At 42.7% G+C, this 14401-nt stretch overlaps 1 protein-coding gene across 18 annotated transcripts in view; it reads left to right on the forward strand.

The window, feature by feature from the left end:
* The window catches only part of LOC108158650 (MAP/microtubule affinity-regulating kinase 3), an 83952-nt gene that overhangs the window by 32449 nt on the left and 37102 nt on the right, over window positions 1-14401 (forward strand). For 5 of the 18 annotated variants that reach the window (XM_033394518.1, XM_033394522.1, XM_033394525.1 and 2 more), the window contains exon 1: window positions 13640-13733. The exons of 4 other annotated variants lie outside the window; for them this stretch is intronic. Coding sequence is in view for 3 of the 14 variants with exons in the window: in XM_017291149.2 (XP_017146638.2) it covers window positions 1437-2519; window positions 2885-2929 (1128 nt within the window). In the remaining 11 variants the exon portion in view is untranslated. Of the gene's footprint in view, window positions 1-1044; window positions 2520-2884; window positions 4430-13391; window positions 13609-13638; window positions 13734-14401 lie in introns of those variants that run through there. 9 more of the 18 variants (XM_033394523.1, XM_033394524.1, XM_033394526.1 and 6 more) reach the window with 6 other exon arrangements.

Genomic DNA, 14401 nt, shown 5'->3' on the forward strand with positions numbered 1-14401 from the left:
ACATTTTAAATGTATGCCAGTGTGTGTGTGCGTGTGTGTGCGAGAGAGAAAGAGATTAGAGCAGAGCAAAAAAAAACCAACAGGGCAATAACAAGCAACAATTCCAGTGGAATGAGTATATTCAGCTGGAAAGTAGCTTTACAGCCACTTCATCGCCGCAGATTCAATAAGAAAAGCCAATTGGGATGATAAGTTAATTTAATTATAAAGTATAAAAAAGTGGCATGGTGCAACAAGCAAGAGAGAGAGCAAGAGCAAAAGCAAGAGTCAGAGAGCAAGCTAAAAGAACGAAAGCGGAATGAAAATGAAATATGAACAAATTCCTACACACAGAAACACATACAGTGCTGCGACAGAGAGAGAGAGCGAGAGAGAGATAGATACAGACAACAGCGGAAAGCTAGTGTGTGTTCGTGTATGTGTGTGTGGGAACAAGTAACGCTTTAAAAACAACGTAAACGAGGTAACTATCAGAAGCAACAGCAGCAGCAAGATACAGTGATAGATAGAGAAGGGTACGGAGGGGGGGAACAACAAAAATAGCTTTTGCCCCCAACGTGTGGGGCTTCATCGTTGTCTCGCTGTCTCTCTCCCTCTCTGTGTCTGTGTCTCCGCGTTCGCCAGTATGACAGTAGTTTGTTGTTGTTGGTCATCTACTCTCTGCATCTACGTTTTCGCCTTCGGTTCGGGCGTGCCGAGGCTTACGATCCACACTAGACATTGAAGCTGCTTCTGCTACCGTGTGGATCGCATTTAGGAGACAGTGGAAATGATCAAGAATGCGTCTTGTACACACAGATACGGATATGTACGTGGGATAACTGATAAGAGCAAGCAGCTCACCCTCCTGCTCTATCTTTTACGCGTTGCCCTCTCTCTCTCTCTCTCTGCTCTGGTATACAGGAAGGTAATCTAGATACATATGTAAATAGAATGTGACTATAGCTGTTACTGGTTACTGTGACTGTGAATGGGAATGAGACTACGACTGGAACTGAGACTCGCTTCAATTCTCATTTATTTGTGCTGTTAATCCTCTAATAGAATTTAAACAAGATGAACTTTTGAAAAGTCGCAGCGACAAAGCTACGACCGCCTCGTGATTGTGTCATACCGACGAACAACTTTATCATACAATAAAATACAACACAATACTCGTGCATATGTATATCCACTTCGTGTATATGTACAATACCCCAACTATAGTATAAATATAAAAAAAAGAAAAGGGCTCTCAATGCTGACACACGGAATACTATTACTGTTTGGGGGACATTGCATCTCCGGGAAGAGGAATATGTGTCACTGTTTCATTGGAATTGGGACAAAAACTGCAACAAACGACAGCGATCATCCGTAAGCCGTAAACATCCATTCAGCAGACCGGACCATACCTTCGAGAATCAGTCGGCTAACAAAGAAACCAAGCTCCCATCATGGGCCAGACCTCGAGTCACCGCCAGACCCACTCGAGCAGCCACAATAACAACAATAAAGAGGAGCTCCCCGCCACCGGCACTGGCACTGGCGACGCAACATCACAATTTGGCAACCGCCGAACATCGGGCCGCAAGTCCACATCGTCGAAACATTACTCAACACTGGTGCAGCCGTTACGCAAGGACGAGCTCTCCCTCTTGCGCGACTCCCTGCTGCGCAATGGCAGCATTATGCGCAAGAACATGGGCGATCCCCAGCGCCGGCCAGTGACGATCAGCGAGCTGAAGCCCCTCCAGCCGGCTGCCTCGTCGAGTGCCGCCCAAGGAGGAGTGGAGGATATCAACGGGTCAGTAGTGCCGAAACCTGGAGATGCGGCCAGCAGCAGCACCAACCTGATGGCCTTCCCGGTGCCGGTGGACCGTAGTGCCAAGACTGACGACCTGGCCGCGGAGTCGGTGGCTGCTCCCAAAGAGAACCGCAACGAGTTCTACATTGTAGGCGACGGATACCACCGGACGGACCACTGTTACTTCCGCGGCCCCAACGGAGAGTTCCACAAACTGCCCTCGGACTCATTCCACAAAATGTCCGAGGGCTGCTTTGTGCGCATGGCGGATGGGGTGTTCCGCCGCCTCGAGGTTCCCACCAAGGCGCAGATCTCGCGTCGCTCCTCCCGGGCCGAGGACATGGGCGGCCCCGATGCCACCAGTGCCAGCGCAGCCACCAATGTGAAGAGTCAGCTGATGAAGTTTCTCAAGCGCTCCAAGAGCCACACTCCGGCCACCATTGCCAAGCTGCAAAAGGACAATGATGAGGCTCGCCTGGACCGGAAGCAGCGACTCTCGAACGCCATGCGCCAGAAGAACCTTGCGGCGACCACGGCAGCGGGTGCAAGCTCTAAGCAGGGCAAAGCCTGGTACGGCACCTCCTCCGGCGGGGGACCGTTGGGGAGCCGGAACAACAAGATTGTGGTGACAATGATTGAGAACGGTGGACTGCCCATTGTGGCCACCAGCAAGGCGGAGCGCCGAAAGGCCAAGGATACCACATCTTCCAGTGACAAGGCACGCGCCTCGATGGTATGTATACGCATAGTCTGGGTTTCCCGAGGGATGGGGATAATCTGATTGGGGTTTAATTAGTTTTAAGTTTCTGATTGATGGGCGCGTTCTTCTTTTTCCGGAATTACATTTGTTGTGATCTTGTCCCCAATGAGCAATCCATCCATTCTGCCCTACCCCTACCCCTGCCCTGTCGTTACATTCATTCAATCTAATCGTAATCGCCAGTTTTTTGTCGCTGTTTTCGTCCACATATGAACAATTTTCTGTGACTTTATCGGTTTTGGTTGGTGTGTGTTCGTGCAACAAATTGAAATGATATTTTTTCGATTTGGTTTACTAACATTTCCATTATTTTGATTATGGCTTTTGTTTTATTTCAGATATTTTGTTTTCCTCCCCACCTTAGATTCCTCCTTACCCAATAATCCGAGCGGAAATTACCTTTTGTTTTTGCTAATTGCACACTTGACCGGGCTTTCAATGGAGCTGATATTGGAGACTAAATTATATTGATTAGAGTGGTGGCTGGGTAGCAGCTTTTAGTGGGCTCAATAAATTATCGTAGGTCATACGATCACAAATTCTAGATATGATCCCATGTCTGACATTAATCGAATCGACTATCCTCTAGGATCTCCTTAGATCTGCATAGATTATAGGGTTTAAGCTCCTCCCTAGGGTCGAATGTTGTTTTCCTAGTTTAATGTGGACTAAGAGACAAGTTATTCAATTGCCTTAATTAATATAAACATGTGTGCGATACAAGTACTACATAGATACGAGTAGACTAAAGCATACCAAGCTGCACTTGTGGGTTGTTAATTAACAGAAATTCCCGTAACGACGAAACTGTAAAGAAACAATTTTCTGCTATCCAATTTCTTTCAAATGAAATGTCCGCACATATGTATGTACACACGACTGTTGAAAGTATTCTTGAGGAATTTGAACTATGGAGTTTTACTGCATTTGTAGAACTCATTTCTCGGTTCTCTGGCTCTCTTATGTTTACCTTTTCCATTCCATATATCATTTTACGGAAGGTATTATGGTTATTTCCAAAATTGTGCAAGCCAGAGATGGTAGCACCTGCAGTGTTCCTTCAGATCTTATCGATAAGATCAAAACAATATCGACTTACAAGAGTATCTCAAGTTTCGGTGAGCTTTTCGCGGGCGTTTTTTCCTTGTTTGATACGAACTAATTTAGAAGTAAACAAGATAGTCAAAGCAGGAATTTATTGGATGATCCGAACCGGAGTGGTCTTTCCTATCTGATGCCAAAACTTTAATTTCGAGCTTTTATACGACATATTTCTTAACTGGGTCATTTGACCCAATCGGTTTCAGTCCACAATCTGGGCTGGTAGGCAGTAGTGTTGGGTCGTTCATGAACGAACGAACAAAAATTAACTATTCATGGAAGTGAACGAACTGAATAAGTTCGTCTTATTCGTTCTTTTTCGTTCATCGTTCTTTTCCGTTCGTTCTTTTTTGTTCATCGTTCTTTTTTGTTCATCTGTCGTTCTTTTTTGTTCATAGTTCGTTTACGTTCGTTTTTGTTCCTCATGTTCGCTATGTTTGAGTTGGTATGGCAGCTCTTTTTGTTTTGCTCATTTCGTTTTGTTCGCTATTTTTGAGTTGGTATGGCAGCTCTTTTCACATTTTGTTGTGGCGGACTCTGGCAAGAAAGTTGAAAAGAAATTTAAACTGTTTTGAAATGTCGCTTAAACGTAAATTTAGTGCTTTATGGAATCACTTCGATGCCATAGATGACAAAAAGGCAAAGTGCAAGTACTGCAAGTCGGATTTGAGTATAGCCGGAGGTTCACAGAGCAATTTAACACGGCATTTGAAGTTGAAACACCCAGTCTCTCGATGAAATTGAACGACAAGGAAGTACTGAAGCCAGTTATTCTGCCGCCACAACATCGCAGCAAAAAATAACTGAATTTGTTCAGAAGCCACCGACAGCGCGTAAAAGTGAGCAATTAGACAAACAGTTAGTGCGAATGATTTCCAAAGGCAATCATGCTCTCCGGATCGTGGAGGAGCCGGATTTTAAGAAGCTGATAGAGGACGTTTCAAATTGCCCTGGATATAAGTTGCCCACACGTAAAACGCTGTCTAATGTGCTACTTCCAAATATACACAGTGAGTTAATTGCCAATGTGAAAGAGAAGATAGCATCTGCATCTGGAGTTTGTCTCACAACTGATGGATGGACATCGCTCACCAATGAGAGTTACATAGCTGTAACCGCACACTTCATAGACAAGACGAATATGGAACTATCTTCGCATATGCTAGCTTGTGAAGCGTTCGGTGAGAGGCACACAAGCCTCAATCTTTGCTCTTTTCTTCAGAGTGTTGCAGCTGATTGGAAAATTGAAGATAAAATTACTGCAATTGCATCAGACAATGCTGCCCATATCGTATCAGCGATAAAATTGGGAAATTGGCGCCATATTCCATGCTTTGCCCACACTTTGAGCATCATTGTACAGAAAGCACTGGGACCAATTGACAGTGTAAGGGTCAAAGCAAAGCCAATTGTAGAATTTTTCAATCTCAGCTCATCCGGATTCAAGAAACTCAAAGAAATTAATAGCCAATTAAATCTTCCCGACTGTGGAGATAATTTTTTTTATCCCCAATCGGCCGACTAATTATTTCGAATTAAACAAAACTCGGCGCAGAAATAACATTACGATATGTTCTTTAATGCGTGACATCCAAATTGCAAGTGTGGCTTGCCTGCCCTTTACATTGCCGCTCCGATCGCTAAGCGCAGCTTCGCTCGGCCGACGTCGGTAGGCAGACGCAAAGCGGAGATAGCGAAGAGCGAGCTGGCAGAGAGCGTTTAGCAGGGCAAGCAAGCGCAAAGCTTTAACAAACAAATGAGTGACATAGACATAAGAAACAAACAAAATAAGCGGCTGAGGGCCAAGAATTAGGTGCTATTTGGCAAGCAGCTAATCGGCTGGGTTCTGCTCCGAACATTCACCCCCCGTTGGAAGGCAAAGGCTTTCAACAGATCCATCCTGAAGGGGCAGAACCGCTATTTTTCCAACGGCCCTCTTGAAGATGCTTGCTTGGGCGCAGCTGGCGGCTACGCTGGGATGATCGTCGAACGCAGCAATCGGCGCTTCTTTACGAAGGCGGCTTGTCGTGATTACGTCTTGATCATCGGGAACCTCTGTAATTGTATAGAATGGCAGGAAATTTGGCAATGTAGAAATTGTTGAAAGTTGAATTTCATTTAGCGTGGATATGTAGGTTTTTAATATATGGAAAAGTTTGCGCTGCAGTTCCTGATTCTCCGATCGCAGTTTTTCCACTTGCACCTGGCACTCGAGCAGCTGCTTCCTGCATTGCTGCTCTAAGTTTTGGTACTCCAGCGTTGTGGGTCGAAAATCGTCAATAGAGATGCACGAGGAATTTTCAAAAGCGGCTAAAGCTGCACGCTTATTCTCCGAGCTATCAATGCTTCCTGATACTATCCAACCAAGTTTTGTCTCCTGCAATGTTGGCAATTGGGCTGATAGTCGAATCTGTCCGACGCACATTAAATCGAAGAACAAACCAGAACCTATCAACAGATCGATACGTTGGGGCTTGGAGAAATTAGGAGCAGCTAGTTTTAGATTATTCGGCATTGGCCAATCCTTTGCGTCTACGCCGAAGCTAGGCTGCATTTCCGTAATTGAGTTGGTGACAATTGCAGCGAAGGAAGCTCGATAGCTTGCGTCCTGGGATTGTACAACTATATGTACAGACTTGCTCGAAGGTAGAATGGAATCTCCGATTCCAGAGATGTGAACATAAGACGAGCGATGATCCAACTGCAACTGATCAGCAAGTCTAGATGTTACAAAGTTTGCCTGTGATGCAGAATCCAAAATGGCACGACATGGGATAAGTGCTCCATAACGATCTGTTACATGGACGAGGGCAGTAGGTAGCAACACGTTCTGGCTAGGCTGAGATTTCTGGATCGAGGGGGGAGGGCTGGAACACCCGCTTGCTAGAAGCACAGTCGCGGCCTCTTGCTGGATCGATTCCTCGGCCGGTGAAGAGGAAGATGAAGCACCAGTTCCCGATGGAATGTGGAGTAGCGTGTGATGTTTGGCCTGGCAATGCCTGCAAGGTCCTGACCTGCACCGCTGCAATTCATGGCCTTTGTTGAGGCAGTTCAAACACAAGCGGCTCTTCTTTGCTTCTTTGTATCGTTCAAACGCAGAGAGATTCAGGAATGCCTGACATCTAGATATGTAATGCTCGGAGGAATTGCAATGGTTACATATGGGGTTAGGATGGTCGTTACTGGAGGTGATAAGGGTGACAGGTTTGTCTTCTCCCACCTGATGACTAGGACTTGTTGCCATGGCTGATCCCAAATTCTCCAGCATCCGATATCTCGCTTCCAGAAATGAGGCCATGCTTGACCACCGAGGCAATCCTGACGTCGGCAAGTTCTCTTCCCATTTCTCCTTTGTTTTGTGGTCCAGTTTCGTGCCTATGATGAAGATCAGCAACCCATCGGATATCTCCTGCGGGGTCGCCAAGGTCTGAAGTGCACGCAAGTGCGAATTGATTTTGTCGCTGAGCGCGCGCAAGCCGATAGCCGAGCCCTTCTCCACCCCTTGCAGCCCGAAAATAGCCTTGACGTGTGCCTGAAAATGTAACAGTTTATTATCGAATCGCAACATTAGTAAATTCAACGCCTTGTCGTAATTCTCCTCAGAAAGTTCCAAGGAACGAATCGTATCCAGCGCAGCACCATCTAGACATCCACGAAGATATTGGAATTTTTCGATGATTGGTATACGATGGTCTTTGTGCACCATTGTCGAGAACATCGAGTGGAATTCTGGCAAATCCATGTAGTTCCCACCGAATCGCGGAAGCTGCAACTCGGGCATTCGAGAACGGCCTATACTATTATAGGCGAACAACGACGAATTCCCCTCGAGAGTATGCCGAGCCGTTGAATTGGCAACATTTACCGTGCGAGCAGCCATCAACTCCCGCGACAGCCTGGACCTAACCTTGACATAAACATTCGAAAAGTCCAGCCGGGCATCATGGGCTAACTGCAGGAAATCCAGCCTTTCAAGGCTCGTTTGAGCGGCATCGAAATCCGCATTCATTCGCTCGATTTGCTCTAAGCGAGCTTGAAGTTCTGCCTCATCTAACTCGGCAAGCTCTTCCTTGGTAAGAAAGCGATCCATGGCCTTTAGTTGGCGCGCGATGGACTCGGCCTTGTGCTTGTAGAAATCTACATCACTCGGCATTGCTGCGTTCGCGACATTGGTAGGCTCAGGTGCTGCCATGTTGAGGTTTTAAAAGAGTCTCTCAGCACGACCGAAAAAGACACCCTGTATACGTATAAACGTGGGAACCGAAAGCAAAGGGATTACAGCTAATGCCTTTAGCTGTGCGGCTGTGCGAGCTGTCCGATTCCGCTTTGTACTCCGCTTGTGTGTATTAGTGAGTTCGCTGCACTGCCTACCGCACTGCACTGACCGAATTGTCGCGACAGAGAAATTAATAGCCAGCAATGCGTGTATGTAGGTGTATGTAAGTGTGTTTTAGCACCGAATTGTGCTTAACCGCCGAAAATTTGCTAGGGCTAACGAATGTCGATCGCGAATGATTATTAATTGACACTGCAACTCAGAGATCACGTCGGGGTCAAAAAATTTTATGTGGAGAGAATGTTTTTTATCCCCAATCGGCCGACTAATTATTTCGAATTAAACAAAACTCGGCGCAGAAATAAAATTACGATATGTTCTTTAATGAGTGACATCCAAATTGCAAGTGTGGCTTGCCTGCCCTTTACATTGCCGCTCCGATCGCTAAGCGCAGCTTCGCTCGGCCGACGTCGGTAGGCAGACGCAAAGCGGAGATAGCGAAGAGCGAGCTGGCAGAGAGCGTTTAGCAGGGCAAGCAAGCGCAAAGCTTTAACAAACAAATGAGTGACATAGACATAAGTAACAAACAAAATAAGCGGCTGAGGGCCAAGAATTAGGTGCTATTTGGCAAGCAGCTAATCGGCTGGGTTCTGCTCCGAACACCGACCTTAAGCTGACACAAGATGTGCCTACACGTTGGAACTCAACATACAAAATGTTTCAGCGCTTGTCTATTTTAAAAGATGGAGTTATGGTGGTCATTTCCCTTCTACGCCCTGAACTAGTACTGACCCAGGCAGAATGGGAAATTATTGATGGTGTATTGCCAGTGCTGAAGCCATTTTCTGAAATAACAACTGAAATTTCAGCAGGGAAAAATGTCACCTTATCAAAGGTTATTATAATGGCCACATTGCTGCATCAATCTATAGCCAAAGCTATTCCAAAAGATGATTTTCTACGGGCAGTCGTAGAAAAACTCAAAGAGCAGTTGACCGTACGTTTTGGGGATTTGGAAAATAATATTTTGTATGCAGAGAGCACCATACTAGACCCAAGATTTAAAAAACGGGGTTTTAGGTCCGATGAATGCTATGAAAAAACAGTTAGCTCTACAATGTAAGATCGCTCGAACGGGATTGATTGATAATGTTGCTGATGATCTGTCTTCACAAATCGAAACCGTCAAAACGTCGCCAACCAAAAGTGGCAGAAGAGAACATCAATAGAAAGCAGGACCCTTTGATCTGGTGGACGCAGCGAAAAAATGTATATCCACGACTATACGAATATGCGTTGAAACGTCTTTGTTTGGTGGCCACGTCGGTGCCATGTGAGCGCCTATTTTCTGCAGCAGGAGAAATAGTCCGCAAAAGACGAACGCTTTTGACCCCCAATAAGGTTGAAAGCCTTATGTTTTTACATAATAATATGTGAAATACTTAAAAATGGTGTGTATTTTATAGGTTTTAAAATTATAATGGACAACATAAGTAAAATTGATTATTGTTTTTCAGCCCCGACTTCTAAAACATAAAAAATGGAAAACGAGATACTTAATTGAAACTGTTGGTTGTGTCCTAACGATATCAAGTACTAAGTACGAATTAAAATAAATTTAAGAAGTTAAAACGTCAATGAATTGTAGTACATTATTTACATATGTATAAGCTTAAAACTAGATATGAGACTTTAAAATTGAACTAAGAACAAAAAGACCGATAAACGAAACAGGCCAAAGAACAAAAAAGAACGAACTAAAGGGACAATGAAAAAAAAGAACGATGAACAAAAAAGAACGATGAACAAAAAAGAACGAACGGAAAAGAACGATGAACAAAAAAGAACGATGAACGAAAAAGAACGAATAAGATGAACAAAAAGGAACGGACTAAAAGAACGACTTAGTTCACTGCATAAAAATGAACGAACGAACTTATTCAGTAAATTGAACGATGTTTACCCAACACTAGTAGGCAGTCATGTGGTTGGGATCATGATCATCCATCCCTATAGACATTGAACAGCAGGTTGCATGAGCGTGTTAGATCAGATCAGGCTGAGCAGCAACCATTTGCATAACACGAAGATTTGCGTCAATCATTGGAGGAGCTCCAGACCAAGACCGAGACTCGAATTCGTTGAAAACAGCTCTCAGCAATCGCTCTCTCTCTCTCTTCCTCTGCTAGCAAACGGTTTCTGCTCTGCGCTACGCTCAGGTGATATCAGCTGCACACACATACACATAACCACATGCATGCAAGTTAACGTACCCAATTCTATTGAGCTCTTATACGAGTTGTAAACAATCTTTGGCTTTCCAAAACGAAAACAATTTCAATCTTGGGCCTCCGCCTAATTGATTTCTAAGATGTACAATCCCAAGGGCTCCCGCCGCAATCCCAATCTTTGACACTCGCCTAAATGGAAAACCAATGTTTGCCCACACCCGGCTTCTCATAAACAATCTCACTCCCGGCTTTCTGCAGATCCTGTACTTTAGGCATTTTACAGTTCTCTCTTTGGATGACGAAATCCAATACTCGGGATGGCGAAATCAATTGAATTGTTTATAGAAAAACTATTCCCGAAAGGGATCAACGATGCAAAGATCAGAAAGTTCAAGTCAGTCTTGATCCAGAAGCGACACCGCAAAGTCGAGCTAAAAATTAAGATCGCGCAAACCCTTTGCCCGGAATCCTTTGTGACCCTCTACTTAAATCTATATCAGTGAAGTTAGAAGTAAAATAAAAACGTTTTAAAAACACAATCCGCTACCGCAGTTATTTAATTGGCGCCCAACGTGGGGCGACGTTGTATAAAAAGCACCGAATAATAAAAGTGTTGCGTCGTGCCGAAACCCGAAGGACAATTAATTAATGGAATAAATCCTTCAGATATAAAAACGCGGAGTGACTGTGAGATATAAGATAAGAAAAAGTGAGATAAAAAGGAAACAAACCGGAGCTTAGGGTGTGCAAAAATAAATACAATATACAATACAAATACAAATACAAATACAATACAAAATACAAATAAATACAAAAGCTAATCAAGACAATTCAAAAATACAAAAAAACCAAAAAACCAAAGTTTTTAAACAAAACCAACCAAACCAAAACACAAAGAAAGTGAAACTATCAGCTAAACCAAAGAAGGAAGACCCCAGAAGACCCAGTTAAACAAAGAAATTTAAGAAGGAAGACCCGTTCGAAGACCTGTCAGCCAAATCATGAAGGAAGACCCGTTCGAAGATCTGTCAGCCAAACTAAGAAGGACGACCCCTACCGGATAGTTCAAAATGTATGCGAATATACTAATACTGACTTTTGTTATATTGACGACTTCGGAAGTAATTGACTATACGCATAGTGACTATCTATTGCTCAAAGACGGCAGAGACGTTTACAATTATGAAACATACACTGAACTTTTCCATATTACTAATTTGAGTTTTTATAGAGAGATAATTGATAAAGAATCCAAATATGTCAACAAATCAATTAATTCAGACGATGAGTGGGAAATATCAATGGACTTAAGTCTATTAAAATAAATGATTTCAGAATTAGTTCCAAAACGGAATGAAAGGGGAATAAATGAATTAAGTACCATTTGGAAATGGATAGCAGGCAGCCCTGATCATGACGACTTTTTGAAAATACAAAATAAAGTAAATGAATTAACTGAAAATAATAATAAACAATTTGTAATAAATTCCAAATTTTTCAAAGAAATTGAATTGCTATCAAATTCATTAAAAAATGTCATCTTCAATGAAGAAACGATACTGAGAAAGCATCTTTTAAAATTAATAACTTTTGACCTACTAAATTTAGTTGATACCATAACCCTCTTAAAAGTAAACATTTTCAATACAAAAATTTTAAATAAAAACGAAATAGAGGACATTTATAAGCATAAAAAACATCCTGTTGAACTGTCTGATCTGCTGGACATTGCAACGGTTAAAATAATTCGAAATGCTGATTTAATAATCATTTACATAAAATATCCTCAAATTAAAGATATTTGCAAGTTTTACCATGCAAGAGCCATCTCACAAAATGATGGAATGTTAGTTATAAGTGAAAAAGTTTGTGAATGTAAGGAGAAATACTATTTAATGAATAATTTTAAAAGTGAAACTTTTAACAATTACGCACAAATAAATTTAAAGAAGACCTGTTTCACCAATTTACTTAATGGCTTTAAAGCCAACTGCACTAAAAAAAGGGAAAAAACAAAGAAATAGACATCATTTAGGATGGTGCCATATTAGTTTCAGGCAAAAATATCGTAGACAATACTACTTTGTTAGGATCGTATCTCCTTATATTCAACAACACAATTGTAATAAATAATATAACCCACATAAATGATAAGGGTAAAATTCTAAGATTTATATCGCATCATAGATATAGCGATTTTGAATTAGTTGATTATATACAATCGAATGATAAGCAATTTTCTTTTGATAATGTTAATATTTTAAATCCCCTTATAACATTAGGTAATACGGCCTTACCATTAACAACATTATTCTTAATCATTTTGATATTGATAATGTTATTTTACTTCGGCTATAAATTAACCAAATTTGTACTTATTAAATCAATAAGAATACCGTCAGAAGAAATAGTGGAAAGCAAAATTCAAATACTGTCAGAAGAAATTAGAGCTCTATCAGAACTTCAAAATGTATCGGGACGAAATATTTAAGAATGGGGGAGTTAACGTACCCAATTCTATTGAGCTCTTATACGAGTTGTAAACAATCTTTGGCTTTCCAAAACGAAAACAATTTCAATCTTGGGCCTCCGCCTAATTGATTTCTAAGATGTACAATCTCAAGGGCTCCCGCCGCAATCCCAATCTTTGACAGTCGCCTAAATGGAAAACCAATGTTTGCCCACACCCGGCTTCTCATAAACAATCTCACTCCCGGCTTTCTGCAGATCCTGCACTTTAGGCATTTTACAGTTCTCTCTTTGGATGACGAAATCCAATACTCGGGATGGCGAAATCAATTGAAATGTTTATAGAAAAACTATTCCCGAAAGGGATCAACGATGCAAAGATCAGAAAGTTCAAGTCAGTCTTGATCCAGAAGCGACACCGCAAAGTCGAGCTAAAAATTAAGATCGCGCAAACCCTTTGCCCGGAATCCTTTGTGACCCTCTCTTAAATCTATATCAGTGAAGTTAGAAGTAAAATAAAAACTTTTTAAAAACACAATCCGCTACCGCAGTTATTTAATTTGCATGCATTCACGCTCGCTCATAACCAAACACATTCATAAATCAGCGCTCTAAAACGGGGCTCTCTGTCGAGATACTTTTTTGGGGGAATGATGGGGGCCTGTTATAAGTCTGTGTGTATGCGTGTGTGGTTTCGTAGAGAGAGAGAGAAAGAGAGAAACGATTCCATTCGTTTGAGTGTGTATTAAGGCCGACGTCTCTGCCTCGGCACGGCCGCCATTCTACGATACCTCTGCCTTTGCTTTGGAGTACTTACACTCGCTCGCTCACTCGCACTCCAGTTGCTGCTGTTGGTTCGTGTGGCTAAAGTGGCTATTGCTCTTGGCTCTTGGCTGCTGAGCTGTCGTTGTCGGTTGTCGGTTGTCGGTTGTCGTTGATGTGTTCTGCTCCTCTGCTGTCTGCTGTCCGCCGCCGCCTGTTGATTGTACGAGTAGATGGCTCTGTGGCTGGCGGCGCGTTTACGTCATAGTTACACTCGAACGGACGGATGGCCGTTAATAAAGACAAATAAATCTAAAATATAGCATTACTGCTACCCCTCTCCGCTGGGTAAATGCCAATTCGAAAGAACTTTCGAAAGCCCCGCGTGTGTGACTGATAAGATAACTGCGCGAATAAAGAACGAAATCGGTATTTGTGCGAAAAAGTGATACTCTCCTCCCAAATAAGAGGAGAAATATAAAGAGATATCTAAATATAAAATCTAACTGTTATAAAGCAGTGAAAAAAGTCGACTTAATTGTTTAAAAAGTAGTTCATTTGCTTTCGACTCTTTGCCTGTGTGTTGGTGTTGGTGTAAAAGCTGCATTGGTGTTGGTTGTGTGTGTGTGTGTGTGTGTGTGTGTGTGTGTGTGTGTATGTGTGAAGCTTTTCAGCTGCTCACTGAACCAAAAAGAAGCTAACGAACAAACGTTTTTTTAGATACTTGTACATTGTTACATAGAAATGTAGATAGATAGATACCAGGCATTGCAACTATTTGGACAGTAATTAAAGCAACAACGAACCAAATAGAAAGAATAGCGTTCAGGCAAATGAATCATAAAGCGAAAAAGAGAGCTTGGAACGAAACAGCAGTGGCATAGGGAGAGATGGTGACGGGGAAGGGGAGGGTGACACACACATTGGAGCTGAGAGCATCTCAGCTGGGCTCCCACAGAAAGAGAGAGAGAGAGAGAGAGAGTGAGTGAGAGCAACGAAAAGCCAACATACACACA

Source organism: Drosophila miranda, assembly GCF_003369915.1.
Source record: "Drosophila miranda strain MSH22 chromosome Y unlocalized genomic scaffold, D.miranda_PacBio2.1 Contig_Y1_pilon, whole genome shotgun sequence".
NCBI classification, from domain to species: domain Eukaryota; kingdom Metazoa; phylum Arthropoda; class Insecta; order Diptera; family Drosophilidae; genus Drosophila; species Drosophila miranda.